This window comes from Camelus ferus, chromosome 16 (genome assembly GCF_009834535.1).
Source record: "Camelus ferus isolate YT-003-E chromosome 16, BCGSAC_Cfer_1.0, whole genome shotgun sequence".
NCBI classification, from domain to species: domain Eukaryota; kingdom Metazoa; phylum Chordata; class Mammalia; order Artiodactyla; family Camelidae; genus Camelus; species Camelus ferus.
Genome location: NC_045711.1, coordinates 1,083,702 through 1,100,448, shown reverse-complemented (window position 1 = coordinate 1,100,448; position 16,747 = coordinate 1,083,702). Strand labels below are relative to the sequence as shown.

The 16,747-nt window shown below is 56.0% G+C and overlaps 1 protein-coding gene across 1 annotated transcript; it reads right to left on the bottom strand.

Annotated features, from left to right (window-relative positions):
* Positions 1-1,139: 1,139 nt before the first annotated feature.
* P2RX1 (purinergic receptor P2X 1) lies at positions 1,140-16,400 on the bottom strand. The gene is made up of 13 exons (XM_032498041.1): positions 16,012-16,400; positions 15,011-15,014; positions 7,658-7,805; positions 7,281-7,352; positions 6,868-6,937; positions 6,430-6,526; positions 6,027-6,107; positions 5,619-5,760; positions 3,769-3,896; positions 3,253-3,343; positions 2,770-2,835; positions 2,371-2,472; positions 1,140-2,254 (listed from the first exon to the last, which is right to left on the bottom strand). The coding sequence occupies exons 1-13, from the start codon at positions 16,142-16,144 to the stop codon at positions 2,189-2,191; spliced, it is 1,200 nt and encodes a 399-aa protein (XP_032353932.1). The 5' UTR covers positions 16,145-16,400; the 3' UTR covers positions 1,140-2,188.
* Between the last annotated feature and the right edge of the window lie 347 nt (positions 16,401-16,747).

Sequence of the window (16,747 nt, the reverse complement as noted above, 5' to 3'; positions counted from 1 at the left end):
ATATGGGCTAAAGTGTCTGCTTGAATTTGGCAACCAGGCGCTGCTGGTAACCTTGGCAAGGGCATCTGGAAGTATGGTTAGGGGCTGGAGGCCAACTGTAGAGGGTGGGTTGCAGCGGGAAGACTGGTCTTTCTGTAATGGTGGCAGTGAAGGGAGAGTGGGCAGAGCTGCAGGGGAACGTGGGCTAGGAGGAGGCAGAAGAAGGGAGCAGATGCCAGAATGGGAGAGAGGAGAGGCGGCCTCTGCTGGGAGGTCTCTGGGCCGGGTAAGAGTTGGATGCCAAGGAGGAATCCTCTGCTCCTTCTGGAAGGAAGGGGACAGGAGGTGCAAAAGCAGGTAGGTGTGGAGAAGAAAGGGAGGGAAGAAGAGGCAGTTCTTATCTTGTAAAATCTGCAGGATGGTTCTTGGCTGGGGAAGAGGCGAGAAGGACAGGGCCTGAGGTAGAGGGGAAGGGCTGGCTTGTGCTGTCCAGTATGATAGCCACTAGCCACACATGGCAATTGAAATTAATTAGAAGTGAATAAAATTAAGAATTCAGTTCCTCAGTTGTCTGAGCCACATTCTAAATACCTAATGGACCCATGTGAATACTACATTGAGCAGCACACATAGAGAACGTTCCGTCATTGCTGTTGGACAACACTGGTCTAGATGGAGCCTGGTGATGGGGCTGCCCAAAGCCCCTTCCAGGCTGTAAGTCCAGACTGCAGGTCATGCCCACAACAGGGTGCCTGGAGAATCGTTCCACACTGTCTCCATTCAAGACCCTCCCCTCTTTGGGATTCCGTCAGATCACTCTCCTGGGACAGGCAGCCCCTTCCTTATCCCTGCTCTCATGAGGCCGGTCCTGGGATCTCTGCTTGTCCCAGTGCCTGGCTTTTCAAAGCCATAGGAGCGGTGTGTGGAGGATTGGGAAGAGCTCCAACGTTCGGGCTGTGCCAGGACAGCGGCCCATGGCTAGAGATGAGCTGACCCCCTGCCACAATCCCTTTGCTGGGCTCAGGGCATAAGTGTAGGCTAACAACATCCCATGGAGAAATCCAGAAGGGCCTGGAAGATGGCTCAGTTTGGCCCCGCATTTCACAGATGGGAACGCTGAGTTTCAGAGAGGGCTGGGAAGAAAGGGCAGAAGGCAGAGATTTGAACTTATTCATCTTTTTATTATACGCCACCCCTTGATTTCCCAGACCTTGTGTTCAGACAGAGCCGGGCAGGCATTGGGAACTGGCGCTGGGTCACAGGCAGGGAGCCCCAGATTCAGCTAAGGCTCCCACCCTGACGGGAGGTAGCTGAGTCAGAACTCATCACTAGAAGGGGCTGTCCTGGCCTGACACACTCGGGGAGAAGCACATCCCCATGGGGGTGATGTGGCATGGACCTTGAGTCTGTGCCTGGGGGTATAGGTGTGTTCAGATGGTTGTGTTTGCAGGACCCAAGCTGTTCAAACACACAGTGTGGATGGGAGGGGATATGTGTATGCAGGTGCCTGTGCACATGAGGGGCATGGGTGAGACACCGTGTGGCTTGTGAGCACACAGGTGACGCAGGCCCCAGCTAAGTCTGATATCTGATCTGGAGCAGTTCTCAAATTTAAGTCCTGAAAATGACCTGAAAGATTTGCTATCCTTGCCGACCATGTGACCAGCCCTGGAGATTCTGGTTCGGGAGGTCTGGGGTGGACCCACTGTTGATAAGCTCCCCAGGGCACTCTGGGGCCAATAAGAAACAGGTTTCAAGCAGAGCTGTCCAAAAGAACTTTCTGCAATGCTGGGAATGTTCTGTGTGGTTCAGTAGGGCAACCACTAGCCACATGTGTGTATTTAGCAGTTGTAATGTGGCTAGTGTGAGGAACGAAAGTGTTTATTTTATTCAGTCTTAATTAATTTGAACTTAAATCATCACCCATGGCTAGTGGCTGCCGTTCGGGAGAGCACAGATATGGAGACATGAGGCAGTGGAGAGGCTGAGGCCAGGGTGAGGCCCCCTTGGGTGGGTGCAGAGTTGGAACCAGAGCCCAGAATTGTGCAGGTCTCTCCCAGTGTCCACCCTGGGCTTCCGGCAACCTGGTGTCTACCTGGCGGTGAGGGTGGGTGAGCTCCTGGGGAGAGCTTGCTGCCCTGGCTGGGACCCCACCAGGGCCCCTGCCTGACACCACGGGCCGCGGTCAGTCAGGAGTCGGGGGCGGAGGTCAGGACGTTTTCATGTTCTCCTGCAGGACGAGGGTGGAGCTGGTGGCCGCGGGGTCACGCGCACCCTGTGTATGAGTTGGGTGGGTGAAAGTCAGCCCCGGGAAGCAGTGGGCTCCCCAGCGCAGGCTCGCGGGCCTTGCGCCTCTGAAGGGCGGACTCGGGCTGGGGGTAGTTCTCTTACCACGCCTGGCCCCCCGTCCTCTGCGTACTTGAACTTCTTCTGCTTGTAGTAGTGCCTCTTGGGCAGGATGTGGAGCAGCAGCAGGTCACAGAGAACCGTGGCCTGAGGGGAGGCAGGTGGTGGACAGAGCACAGGAAAGGGAGGACAGGACCTTCCACCTCCCTCCTCGGTCCCTGCTGACGGCGGGGGCCCGGTGGGGTCCTGTCCCCCTTTCAGGGCCTGGACCCATCCCACTCAATCCCGCCCCACTCTGGTTTCCTCAGGCCCTGACTGCGGGTCTAGGGAGGTGGGGTGGGCTCAGTAGTAGTGGACCAGCTTTGGGGGCGGAAGACCTGTCGCCGAGGCGTGGAAGGGGAGGCACTGACCCCAGCACAGTGACCCCCGGACCTTGGCACTTACCACTCCGAAGATGCCAATCCCGGAGCCGATGGTGGTCATTGTGGGGATGATGTCAAACTTCCCAGCCTATTGGCAAGGCCCGGGGGAAAGAAGGGTTAACAGCCACAAAGGTCGGGTGGGAAAGGCCTTCCTTAGGAGCCCTAAGGCCAGGCCTGGGCAAGGGACTTCCCCACCCTGCACTGTTAGCTGGCCCCACGGCCCACTTCCCAAGCCCTGGCTCTGCACAAAAACCCAGTGTCTGGTCAGGACCCCTGGGGCTTGACCTTGGCCCTGACTCCCTGGACACAGGGAGGTAGCAGAGGAGCTGTGGTAGTAGGCTTCAGGAAAACTGTGCCATCAGCAGCACCCGGGTCCCTCGATTATCAGGTAGAGAGGTGCTGAATAAGGCACATCCAACTTCACGTCACCAACAACCATAGACACCCAACAGGCACCCGCAGGGACTGACCATGTCTCTGGCTGCCCCTCACACCCGACACTCACCTTGCCATCCACAAGGATGTCAAAGCGAATCCCAAACACCTTGAAGAGGTGCCGGTGGTTGGTCCCATTCTCTGCGAAGTGCCTAGCAAACCTTGGGGAAGGGGGAAGTTTTCAGGAGAGGGTGATGGAGAACTGTCTTGGGTTCAGAGTCCCCAGAGAATCTGGGATGCAGGAGCCCTTAGAGGTCCACGAGGACAGCCCTTGCCCCGCAACATTATATAGAAGGGGGCTCGCAGGCAGGATCCCAGGCCTCATTCCGAACCCCTGATGTTGGCGATTTCTCCAGCTGATCCTGGCCAGTTGGGCCTCAAAGGGACCGAGAGCCAGAGGCGGGGCTCAGGCCTCTAAGCCCCTCTTCCCTGCTGGCTCCCTGCTTGGCCAGTTGCAGAAGGATGAGAGTTTCCCAGGCTCCTCTGTTCCCCTCCCTGGGCCACTTGCTTGGCCTCTGGGGGTCCTGGGAGTAGAAAAGCCTATGGGATCCCAGGAAGGGTGCACTGGTGAGGGCCTGGCAGGCACCTGAAGTTGAAGCCTCGAGACAGGTTTTTTTCCTCATACAGCCCATGGAACTCGTAGATGGGTTTGCAGTGTCGTACGTGCCAGTCCAGGTCACAGTTCCAGTCGATGGTGATGCCCACCACCCCGCCCTGCCAGGGACACAGGTGGTTAAGATCCAGGGTGTAGGATCAAGAACTCCTGACTTACGGCTGGTGCTAGCAGTCTCTTAAAGAGGAAACATTTTTGTTTGTTTGAGAAGAGACACTGAGAAGCTGCCTCAGGGTTGCAGTCCAGTCACTCTGGTCCCACCTCCCACCCGTCATACTCCAGCTTTCTGCTGGTTTCTAGAATACACCAGATTCTTCCTACCTCAGGGCCTTTGCACATGCCAAGTCCCCCCAGTTCCCCACAGGCTGGCTCTTTCTTGTGCTTTGATCACTTACCCGGAGAGGCCTTCCCTGACCACCACCCCTGGTCTAAAATATGTCCCTGTGATTCCCTCTGTGTTTACTTCTAGAGCAAGTGTCACTTTATAATCATATATTTATTTTGTGTGATTATTAACCCATCTGTAAATCTGTAAACTCTTTAAGACTGTAAACTCCAGAGGGTATGGCTGTCTGTCTTGTTTGTCACTGAGTCACAGCATGGGAGGCCAAGTAAATAGCTGTTGAATTAAAGAGTAAGCCTGTATTGACATGAGCTGGGCAGAGAGAACTTGAGAAAGTGAAGCTCCTCTGGGCGAGGCAAGGATCAGGGACAGGTAGCGGGGTGAGCAAGAGGAGAATTGGGTGGCAGTCAAAGTAGCCGTGGAGCTGGGCAGCTAGGTGGGGGGGGCAGGGGCGGGGCTAGATGCCTGTAGATGATGGTGGTGGGTGAGAAGTTCCTAGCTGGGGTGGCAGGGGGATATTTAGGAGAGGGGAAAACTAACATTCAGCTTTCTGGTCCTGTGTGTTGCTACAGTGTAAACCCCTTCCGGGGATCAGCAAACCGAGGCTGGAGGGCTGAATGTGCTTACCTATTGTCTGTGGCTGCTTTTGCTCTATAGCTGCTGACCTGAGTAGCTGGACCAGAGACCATGTGGCCCGTGGTCCATACTTATTCTATGGCCATTTAAAGAAAAAGTTTGCTGACCCCGGCAACAAACTCTAGATAAAGTCATGGTGAGTGAACTGTTTCAGTGTGTGATGTCACAGAAAGGGGCTGATTTCCATTCCTGAGTGTCTCAAGAGCTGGACAATAAGGACCACTCGGGGATATGGACTGAGGGTGCCTGGGGCCAGGCCACACTGAAGTGCTGTGCCATCCATGAAGTCACTCGATCCTCAGGACAACCTCGATAGACTTGTACTATTATTGCCCCCACTTTACAGGTGCAAACACTCAGACACACTGGAGGTAAGAGAATTGTCTGAGGTCGCATGGCTCATTACAGGGAGAGCCAGGATCTGAACCCAGTCACACAGTCTTGTGCTCCTTAGAAGGTACTGCTTCTCCTCGAACCCCATGTGACTCTAGAATTCCCGGGAACCCTGGGCAGGGCACAGAAGTTCTCAGGGCCATAGTCTATGGGATTTAAGCTGCTTTTATCTAATATTTAAAACCCATTGGGACCTCAGAAGACATCTATGTGATGACATCTGCTCATGGCCATTCATTCTGGGCACCTCCTCTGTGCTAGGCCCATGCGAGGCCCAGCTGAGGACACGGGCCTGAACCTCAGGGGCCCTCAGTATAAGGGGATGGATCTGTGTATATGCTCGGCCCACACTAGGGACATGTTGAGGGAGTGGTGGTTAACTGGGCCTGAAAAGCCTTTTATGGCCTGATGATCTGGGGGCGCAGCCCTCCCTGCCCACCTGGTACCATACCGTCTCAGCCAAGGTGCTAAAATTCTGGCCCGATTCTTGCACCACGTAGCCGAGCTTGAAGACAGGGCACAGCGGGTGCAAGGTCTTGTGATAGAGGCAGTTCTTCATGTAGGTGTTATTCACCTCCTCCACCAGGTTGCGCCTGTGGGGACCGAGGGCCTTGGTGGCGACCATCTGCCAGCCGGGAGGGCAATCCACCACGCCCTGAAACTCTGGGGACCCCTCCCAGGCCCCAGAAATGCCCCTTCCACAGCCCTTGGAGACTGAAGGCAGCCCACCCCAGGGATCCAGCCCGAGCTTCTGCCTCCAGAATGAAATCAGCCTGAGTGCGGGGTGACAGGTGACGTGGAGACCAGCTGGAGCAGCCTCCGGGAGCCGCCTAAATGTCTACCTGCTTTTCCCACGAACCTGGTGACCTTGAAGCGTGGAAAGCTGATGCTGTTCTTGATGAAGAGAGTGAAGTTCTCGGCCTCTCGGAGAAGGGCAGGGCTGGAGGAGACCGCACTCATTCACCACCCCCTCCCCAGGAGTCCCTTGTGTGCCCACCGGAGCTTGGCTTGGTGTGCAAGGGGTGTGAGGGCCTATGGGATCCTCCTGTGGCCCTAGGTGGTTGGAGGGGTGGGTGTGCTGTGATGGTGGACTCTCAGGCCCCTTGACCATGGGCCGGGGGATCTTCGGCCTGGGCCGCACAGATTGGGTGAGGGTGGGGTTGGAAGAAGTGGGGACAGATCCTTTCCAGAGCCCAGGTCAGATGCTTCTCTATCTGGGCTGAGGACCCTGCCCCCAGCTCCCTGGAAGGACAGGGCATTACCGTGGGATGTCGTCGTCTACCTCCACTGGGCACCAGCCAAAGATCTCACACGTCTTCACAGTATCATTGAAGGCTACACATTTGCCTGTGCGGATGCCTGGAGCGAGGGTGGAACCCCTGGGTGCCCACACAAGCTGGAGGTGCAGAGGAGGCCCCCCCGGACCCCACTCCTAGGAGCTCCCAGTGATGGGGCACCCAAGAGCAGAAGCCTGAGGACAGAAATGAGGCTGGGTCTGGGACAGGGGAGGCCAAAGTCAGGGCAGCCGGGGAGAGAGCAGGAAGGACTTCCTGGTGGAGGAAGCCTGGAGCTCACAGGACTCCACCATTCATTCACTATGAAAACACTTATTCCCAGGGAGCAGAGTCAGTGAAGGACTCTTTCAGAGACTTTTTCAAGAGCAGGGGCTGTGGAGGGCGACAGGAGGAGGCCAACCTTACCTTGGGCCTTCCTTTCTGCCTTTCCCGGGGGGCAGCTGCTATTATCCGTGCATATACCCCCTTCCGGGTGCTGGAGGAGGGGAGAGCTACTGGCCCCAGGCCCCTTGGGTAGGGTCCTGAGAAGATTCCCCTCCCACCCCCAGGGCCCTAAGGAGGGTGTGCGGCAGAGTCTCGGACCCCTTTGGGGTGACCTTTGCTCACAGCCTCCTTCCCCTGTTCGGCACACAGCTGCGAGGGAAGCCTCAGCACTGTCGATGACAGTGGGCTGTTACTGTGTGAATCCATGCCTGAAATTCCACCATGGCAGCCCCGCAGGAAGCCTATCCAACTTCCCCTCCCACCCAAAGGGACCTCCTCTTCCATGTTATTTTTCCCCGTGGGTCCAAGAAGGGAGGATGGGCAACAGTTCTCACCTCTGCACAGTGACCTTGAACCTGGTGGGGGGTCGCGACAAAATTGGTCATGACCACGAAGGAGCTGTCCCCCTGGAAGTGAGAAGCAGGAGAGGCGAGGGCAGGGCTCTGAGCTGGCAGAAGGGGCCCGAGAACCCAAGCACAGCCCCAGCAAGCTCTCAGAACCCCCAGGACACCCAGCAGCCTCTACACCCTCTGACGTCAGAGTGTGGTGATATTATGAAGCTGCTTCTGCCCCTCATTCACAGTTAGGGAAACTGAGGCCCAGAGAGAGAGAGAAGAGCTAGACTGGTCCCACAGGGAGGTGGGATAGAGCCTAACCCAGCTCAGAGACAGCAGGCCCTGTGGGTGGAAGGTGCACGCCCACAGCAGCTCACCTGGGCTGGGAAGACGTAGTCGGCCACATCCCACACCTGCGGGCCCAGGCTTGGGAGCCTTGTCACAGCCAGGCCCTTGAGTTTCACAGACACGCTGCTGATGAGGCCGCTCGAGGTCTGGTAGCCCTTCTCGTAGACAAAGACCCACCTGCAGGGGGATTGGGGGGTGCAGAGGGGCCAGAGCTGGGTGGGGACATTCAAGGACAGCACGTGGCTATGTGGCCACTGCCCTTTCTGGCACCAGCTGGACATATCAAGTCCTTTCCCCCCAGATGCACCTCGGAACCACTCTCTGCTCCTACAGCTACATCTTGGCCTGGAGGAGGAGATCCTTACCTGCCTCCCGCTGCGGGCCTGGGCCTGAAGTTCCACCATTCATTCACTATGAAAACACTTATTCCCAGGGAGCAGAGTCAATGAAGTACTCTTTCAGAGACTTTTCAAAGAGCAGGATTTGTTGGAGGCCAAGCTTCTTGGACCCCAACCTTCATTCCTCTCTCTTTCCCTCTCTGAGTTCCACCCACTGAGAAACAGCAGAACGTGATGGCTGAGAGCCTGGCCTTTGGGGTCCAAAAGCCTGGGTTTGAATCTCACAGGCTGTGTGATTTGGAGTAAGCTACTCAATCCCTCTCTGTTTCAGTTCCCTTGTAAACCACAAACAGTAATCATACTTGTGTTGAGTTAACATCTACAAAAGCACTTAGAATGGAAGCTGGCATGGGGTAAGCACTGAGCAGACATTAGCTATTATCATTACAGCCATGCTGGGAGCTCCTGAGGAGGGGGACTGACTGGAAGGGAAACTAGAGAGGCAGGTGGTCCTTTGAAGGGCTCAGAGCTTCTGGCCCCAGTTGAGGCCCTTATGGGAGTGGCTCAGGCTGGAGGCCTCCCAGCTTCCTTGGGAAATTCAGGCCTTCCCCTCCCAGCATCAAGAACCCGTGTCCTCCTGGGTTCTCACTTTCAGTCTGGGAGATTCAGTGGGGCAACTTCCTTCCCAGCCCCAAAGTGGGGGCACAGGACCAAGGCTTGCCAATCAACGTTCCATCACTCTAGCAACAGTGATGGGTCTAAGGATAAGCACACAACCCTGGGGAGTCCCCTCAGCAATGAGGCCAGGATTTTTCTGGGAATTACTGGGAAGGAAACATCCTCTCTGCTAGGTGGCTAAGCAGGGTGGCTACAGGACCAAAACTATGGCTAGTCATCTGTGTTCCCTCATGGAGAGAGCAAGCCTGAGAATTAAGCCAACTTAGAGAAAAGCCAGGCCAGGAGAAGGAGAGGGACAGACACCTGACAATGTTGTTTGAGCACCTGGATCCAGCCATACCTGAAGCATGTTGGAAAATCTGCTTCTGGACTTTTTAGTTACATGAGTGAATAAATTTTTTTCCTTTATTTAAACCAGTTTGAGCTTGGTTTCTGTTGCTTACAACTGAGAGTCCTGAATAACACTTCTCTCCAGGGTGTGGTCCCCTTCCTTCAGGAAAGAATCTCCATGGCAATTCATTGTAACTGTGTGCATGTGTGCATGAGTGCGTGTGTGTGTCTACCTGTCTGTCTATGGTCCCCATCAGATTGTGTAGCTGTGTATCTTCAGGGCACATCTGAGCACACCTGTGGCTGTGTCTGACTGTGAGGAGGTGTATTTATGTCCCCATCACCCTCACCCTACCTTTAGCCCACCTGTCCAAAGCAGGGCTTCTCTTCTGTTCCCCAGAGCTCAGGCCCAGTAACAGAATTCTCCAGGCCTCTTAGTCAGAGTCAATACTAGCTCTCTGGGGGCTGTCTCGCTGCTCCAGGCCCCAGGAAGGCAGCCCACCAGTGTCCTCCTGTCCCCTCCTGTAGTTCACTCCTCTCCTTCTCCAAGCCCCTCTGCCACCACCACCCCCAAACCTGGTGCTGGAGCCCAGACAACTTCTCCCAGCCTAAGGATGGTCACTGCTGCCCTCTGCAGGTCTCAAATGGCAACCGGTGGGGCACAACAAAGGCTCCCTGTCCTCCGTGTGCTGAGCCAGCCTCCTTGACTCCAGCGCCATCAGGGGGAAGGGTCATCGCCCATCCCCCTACTCTCCTTAGGTTCCTTCCTCCACTCCAGGAAGGCCTCTGGCTCCGTGCCCAGGTTTGAAGTTGCTGTTGTGGGGAGGAGGATCACAGGGACCTGGTCCCTGCTCTGAACCCCTTGCAGGAGAGGTTATCAGCCACCCTCTTGGCAGCCCTCATCCCTGACCTCCCAGTGGCATTTCTCTGCCCAAAACCAACTCCTCACAGTATAGATGGAGAACTGAGGACTGGGAGAGTTCTTCCCAAGTCAGAGGCAGACCCCAGGCTGGAGGCTCCCAGCGCAGGACTCTGGCCTCCTCCACAGAGCAACCTGGCATCAGCGTGTCTGCCAGGAGCCACACTAAGACTGCGTGCTGGGGCAGATGCAGCCATTCTGGGCTGTGTCTGTGCCCAGGAGCCGTCAGTCCTGGGGGCCAAATCTGACATCAGTGACCCCAGTTCTGACAATAACAGAATGACCATGGCTCCAGGCCTGCTCCTCCAAAGCCTTGCTCATCCTGACCTGGTCTTGTGGTCACCACCTGGGAAGGCCACCAAGGGGGACTGATGCCAAAGACACTGGCATCTCCAGAAGCCCTCTGCCTTCCAGAAATTCTCTATCCCATTTTTTTCCTCCTCATTTTCAGCAACAAACTATCCTGGTCTCTCTTCTTCAGTGGCCCCTTGGAGAAGAGGCCACGTGGTGGAGTGGCTCAGAATGTGGCCTCTGAAATCAGAGGCCGAGGTTCACGTAGCAGCACCACCACTCACCAGCTGTGTGGCTTCAGGCTGAAGACTAAACCTCTCTGAGCCCTGGATGTCTCAGCAAAATGGAGGTGAAGGCAACTACCTCAAAGAAGCTGCTCATTTAACAAGTACAAACAAGGCCCTACCATTCACTGAGCCTTGCGCCGGGCCCCAGGAAGAAAAAGAGCCTAGGTGATTGTCTGGGGGAGGTTCCCGTGAGTTCTTGTTAAGGAAATTAGCACCATGCTTGGCAGGCGGCAGGCCGTAATAAATAATCCTATTTATTTACAGTCTCTAGTCTTCCTTCACTAATTCCCCCTTAAATGTCGGTCTGTCCCCATCCTCCCAGCTTCCACTCTCAGCCCAAGCAGAACACCGGAACCACGTGAGCTGGCACAGACACATCGTGTCCCCGGATTTCTATCTCCACATCTGTACTCTCCTCTCAGATTCAGTTCCACACATTCAGTCACTCAACAAATATTTCCTTTTCAGGCCCCTATTATGTGCCAAGGACTGTTCTAGGCATGAAAAATACAGAAAAGAACAAAACAATCCAAACTGCACTCAAAGAACTTACATAAATGTTGACACTTCCAACTGTTTGATGACACACTCTCATACCCCTTGCCCTGCATCCCTGCCCAGACATCTCACAGGTACCTTTAACCTCACTTGACCCTTTGGAAAACAGTCTGGAAGTTCCTCAAAAAGGCAAACATGGAATAACCATTTGACCCAGCTATTCCACTCCTAGGAACTGAACACCCAGGAGAACTGAAAACCTGCCCACCCAGAAACTTACACACAAATGTTCGCAACAACGTTATTCACAAGTAACAAGTGGGAACAACCCAAATGTCCAGATAAATGTGGAAATTCCATACAATGGAATATTACTCAGCCACAAAAAGGACTGAAGTACTGATACATGTTACAACCAACGCAGGTGAACCTTGCAAACGTGATACTAAGTGAAAGAAGCCAGACACAAAGCCCACATCTTGTGTGACTTTGTCTGCATGAAATATCCAGAAAAGGCCAAGCAGGGTGTCAGGAGGTGGAGTGGGGTGTGACTGCTAAGGGGCATGAAGTTCTTTTCGGAGCAGAGCAAATGCTCTGGGATTAGATAACGGTGAGGGTTGCACAACCTTTGTGATTATACTGAAAACCACCAACTTGTATATTTTTAAAAGATGAATGTTTTGACAACTGAATTCCATCTCAAAACAGAAATTCAACAAGACTAAAGTGAATACCTCATCTCCCCACAGAACTTGCTTGTGGCGCCATAGCTACCCCATCCGGCAGGCACACGGCCTGGGCTCGAACCCTACACCCTCCCTCTCCATCACACCCATCCTTCCAGTCCCCACGTGGCTTTTATCAAAGGATCCAGAAGGCTTCTTGTTGGGAGGCTGAGATGCAAGACAAGCTGGGGCAGATGCCAGGGCAGCTCTGGCGTGGGGCTGGGAGGACAGGTCGTGTGGCTGGTGACACAGGGTGCAGACTTGGGCCACAGGCAGGAGTTGACGAGCACATGCTATCGGATAGAGGATCCTTTGGGAGGGGCAAGACCAGACTCCAGTCCCTGGAGGGCCTGAGTTCAGACCTGGGTCCCCCTACTCTGGAGGCTCAGGGGTTAATCAACAGGCAATCTGCAGACAAGTCAGGTTGATGATTTACGTCTTTAAGTGTTTTGAATGCTAACCTCTAAAAACCAAGAGATGGTCCTTTCACCCATAAATTCCAATTTCCCACTGCTCTTGAGAAATCAGGAACTCGGGCCATGCTGGGCACATGTCCCTGCAGTGATGGTGGGCAGAAGCCGAGCAGTGGCCACCCCAGTGCGGGGCCCGCCAGGATGATGACCTGTCTTCCAAGCTCACTCCTTCTGCCTTGGCCTCACCCCCTCCTCTCATCACTGCTGCCTCTTCACAGCTGTCCTGCCTCTGGCCTCCACTCCCACCCCAGCATCTGCCTGCCCCGAGCCTTCCTCTGTTAGACACCCTTCCGTGGCTCCCCACCACCTGCAGGAGAAAGCCTGTGTTCCTCAGCCAAGCACTGAGAGGCTTGAACTGGTGGCCCTGCTCACTCTTCCATCTCCTCTCCCTTGGTTCCTTTCGTGCTCCCCCACCTAGTCCTAGTGACAGTCTTTTGCTGTTCCTTCCCTGCCCCAGGACCTTGGATCATATTCTGCTTTCCAGCAGGAGCGCCTGGACCGAGGTGGGCATCCAACCAAGCTCCACCAATCAGGGCATTCCCTTTCCTTGGCCACAACCGTTGGTTCTGGGATGGGCACATGACCCAATCCCACCCAATAAGAGGTGGACCTGGGTCTTTTAGCTCTGAAAGAGACACTCATGCCCCAGAGGTGGCTAAGCCGGTGGGATGTCTGCTGCTGGTTCTGCCACTCTGGGAACAGAGGGCCTGCATCAGAATGAGGCCTCCACAGAGGAAAGCAGAGCCAAGAAGAGGAGAAGACGGTGGCTAGCTTCCTGGGAGAACCCAGTGGGACCAACCTGAATTCCCCATCTGTCCATAGAACTCGCTCCTCCTGCGCCCTCGTCACAGAGGATCCAGCCAGGCTTGGAGCCCGCACTGATTTTTCAGTTACACAAACCTATCAATACCCCCGCTCTTCCTTTTAAATCCATTTTGATTGGGTTTCTGTCACTAGGAATCAAGAAGTTCCAGCTAATTCATCCTCAGCATCTCCCTCTCCCACCACCCACCCTGCACCTGACTTCTGTCCCATGGAACCCAACACAGCACTAGGCACAGAGAAGATGCTGTGGAAATGTCCCCGATGCGTTTCTCCCAGCAGTAATTTGTATCTCTCCTTAGTGCAGACTGGTGTGCTCCAGGATCAGAGGCATGTGATTTCAAGTGTTCTGTGTAGGGGCACACAGGAGGCCTGAGGGAAAGCTAAGAGCAGGCCTACCTGGACTATACCCTCCATGCCTTTGCTCAAACCTGGTTCCTCCATTGTGTCACCTCCTCCAGGAAGCCTTCTCAGGCTCCACTCCCCAAGCAGCATTCACAAATCCCCTTAGAACCCTCCTGTGTGCACAGCCAGACCTCTCTCCTCCCCTGACCAGAGCTCCCCTGGGCAGGGACATGTCCCAGCACACCCCTTGTATAGGCTGCTAGGTCATGGATGACAGCCCACTGCTTGCACACCTCGTTACGGAGAGCTCATTACCTCCCATGAGACAGCTCTAACTGCAAACTAACCATCTTAATTTGAGCCAAAAATAGTGACATCTTAGCTCAGCCCACCAGGGCCTCAGGCCCACTCGCTCCCTCCACTGGCCCTCAACTTCTCAGAAGTTTGACCAATAGAGAACACAGCCTCAATTTCCCTCCTTGGAGTTTGGGTTCTCAGCATCTCAGCCTCTCTGGCTGTCTCAGTAACTCTCCATCTCTAAATCTCAGAGCCTCTCTATTCATCTGAGTGTTGTGCTCCAATGTCTGTCCCTCTGTCCAGTTCTGTCTCTGCATCTGCCCTTCCCCAGTCTGGACCGCCCCCCTGTCTCTAGGGTTGGGGTGTCTGGCTCTTCTGTGCTCCACTCTGTCCCCCTGAAATGCCCACAGGACCAGAGGGTCAGACTTAGGAAGGGAGCATAATTAGAGAAAGGCCATCTCTCCTCAGGAAAGAGCAAATTGTTGAGCCTGAGGGCAATATCTTTAGAGGGCAGTCCCCCCACCGTGGAACAGTTGGGAAACTGAAGCCTCAGATTGTTAAGACCAAGGCCAGGCTGGGTTTGGTCTGCAGCTGTGGGCGCCTCGCTGAGCGGTCAGTGCAGCAGTGGGCAGTGGCCAGACGAGGGCGCCAGAGACAGTAGGAGTCGCAGACCCAGCTGGAGCCTGGGCTTGAGGACCCAGTTAGCAGGATGCTGCCAAGGACCCTGCCTTCCTCCCTCTGTTCTGTGACTTGGGCAGGTCAGGCTGAGGATGTTCCCTTTCCAGGACATCAAAGCCGACTTTGGAGCCCATACCTGGATTCAAATCCTGGTTCAGCCTCTCTCTAGCTGTGAGACCCAGGTTAAGTCCCTCAGTGTCTCTGAGTCTTGCTGATGCTGAGGAAGCCATCCACCTGGAAACTGAACGCACTATCTCGGGAGGGAGGAAGGGAAAGAGGGAGGCAGTGAGGTCCGGGTCACTGGAGTGCGTGTTCAGGACTGGATGGCGGCTTGCGGCATACGCTGCAGCTTGGGGTGGGGTGTGAGGACTGACCCTTTCCCTCTGATAGTCTGTGACCAGCACGCAAGAGGGCCCTGGCACTGCTCCCAGTGCTGACCCCAAAGCAGAAACAGGGAACTGCAGGGGCTGCAGTGAGGACAGCCTCTTGGGGTGAGGGACGGGCTGGGGTGGGCGGGCAACCTCTCTCTTCCCTGGGGGGATCAGGAGTGCAGCAAATGGTGGCCTCACCTCAGTGCCCCATTGGAAAGGTTCCTGGAGCCCTTGTGAGGTGGGAAAGGAGAAGGCAGGGCTGAGGCCGGGGGTCAGGAGGCCCCAGCTCTAACTGGGACTTGCTGCTGACTTGCTATGTGACCTGGAAACCCCACTGTTCCCCTCTGGGTCTCAGTTTCCCTCACAAGCTCACATGACATTGCAGCTAATTTGTTTGTGAACAGGAGGGAGCAGAGGCCAAAATGTGTCTGAGGGCTGGGTCCCGGCCCTGGGTCCCCCTGACAGCTCTGAGGCCTCGGGGGCCAACGGGGCAGTGGGAAGGCTGCTTTGTTTGCCAGAGGCCCTGGGGGAACCAGGACTAGGTGGTCACTGTTTGGCCTCCTGGTCAGCCTACCCTGGTTTGGTCTCATCGCAAAAATGGCGACGTGGAGACTAGAGGGGCCGGGACTGAACCCCCGCAGTGGCCCTGGGGCCCCCAGGACCTCTCTGTGGAGTCACTGTGGGTGGACACCATGCCCCCCATACAGGGCACCCAGCCACCTCAGCCACTGGAAGAGGTCCCAGACAGGAGCTGTCATCCCTGGGACCAGAACCGACCTCCAACCTCTGTGAACTGCCACCATTAAGTCACCAGCTGTTCTGAATTTGAAGGTTCCTCTGCTCAGGGTCTTGAATGGCCCAGGAGGCCTCTAATTTAGGTGGGGCCGGTGGGAGCAGTCCTGCCTCGCTCTGGCCTGTGAAGTGGGGTGCGGCCTCCGTCTCTTAGCAGCGGCGTGGCTTGGCTGGGAGGCCAGAGGTAGGCGGGCTCTGGCTGGCGCTCACTGGGGCCCTGGACTCCGATGCCTCCTGACACTTGAGGGGACCGTTAGCAGTGAGTCAGTTCCTCAGAGCCCAGCGGCTTCGCCTCCTGTTCACTGGATGATCCGGGGCAGGGCCAACCCTGGTCTCTGTGCCCCCATCTCGGCTATGGTAACTCTCAGGCTTCCATTCGTTCTGAATAGCACCAGAATGGCTGTCAGGAGGGATGACAGCCGAGGGAGAGAAAGAGGGGCTCCTTGGGGTCATGGGAAGCATCCCAGAGCCTGGAGGACAGGCCCGGGCTGGGGGCCGGGGCAGGCGGGCGGCAGGGAGGGGGTCCGGACTCACCCGACGACAGTAGACCAGAACCACGAGCTGGATCAGGCGGAAGATGACCCCCACCTTCTTGTTGCGCACCAGCACCACTCGGGGGGTGTCGTACTCAAAGAAGAAGGCGGCCAGCTCGTCCTGAAGCCGCCGCGCCATGGTGGCCGGGCTGGGGGCTGAGAACCCAGCCCCCTGCTCAGCCTCCGCTCCGGGGTGAGCCCGGCGTCTACACCCACGTCTATGGCAAAGCTTCTAGGGGTTTCCTAGCGCCTTCAGAAGAGCAGGGCAGGGCAGGTGGGGCCAGAGGTCAGGAGTCAGAGGTCAGCTGGCAGCACTTGGGTTGAGAGGAAGAGTCCTCGGGCGGTCAGAGCAGCTCTAGGCTCCTGTCAGGCAATGGACCGTGGGCCAGCTGCGCCTGTGGACAAATAAATTCCCCAAGATGGATGGGGGCGGGGCCAGGGGGGCCACCCAGGCCCAGGCCCCACTGCCCCTCCTGGATCCGCCCAGGCCCTGCTGGGCCTCCGGAAACGGGAGCTGTTGGCAGGAAACCATGGGCCACCCAACACAAGCCAAAGATAAAGCTGTCAGTCCCCCACAAACCTGGTAGAACAGAGCTGGGGGCTCAGGCCAGGGCGTGGGTGGAGTGGCCACAGGCTGGAGCCTTCCCCAAAACAGGGACCCATCCCATATCCAAACATCCTCCCCACCCTACCTTGGCCCACAGGTGGAAAGCTCAGGCCCCGGGGGTCTGCAGCCAGGAGG

Coding starts and splice junctions, on each gene's coding strand:
- P2RX1 (XM_032498041.1), bottom strand. CDS start 16,144: ATGGCGCGGCGGCTTCAGGACGAGCTGGCCGCCTTCTTCTTTGAGTAC. Junction 6,108..6,429: donor GTAGACGACGACATCCCACG/GTAATGCCCTGT, acceptor GGTCTCCTCCAG/CCCTGCCCTTCTCCGAGAGG. Junction 2,255..2,370: donor AGGACGGGGGGCCAGGCGTG/GTAAGAGAACTA, acceptor ACTCATACACAG/GGTGCGCGTGACCCCGCGGC.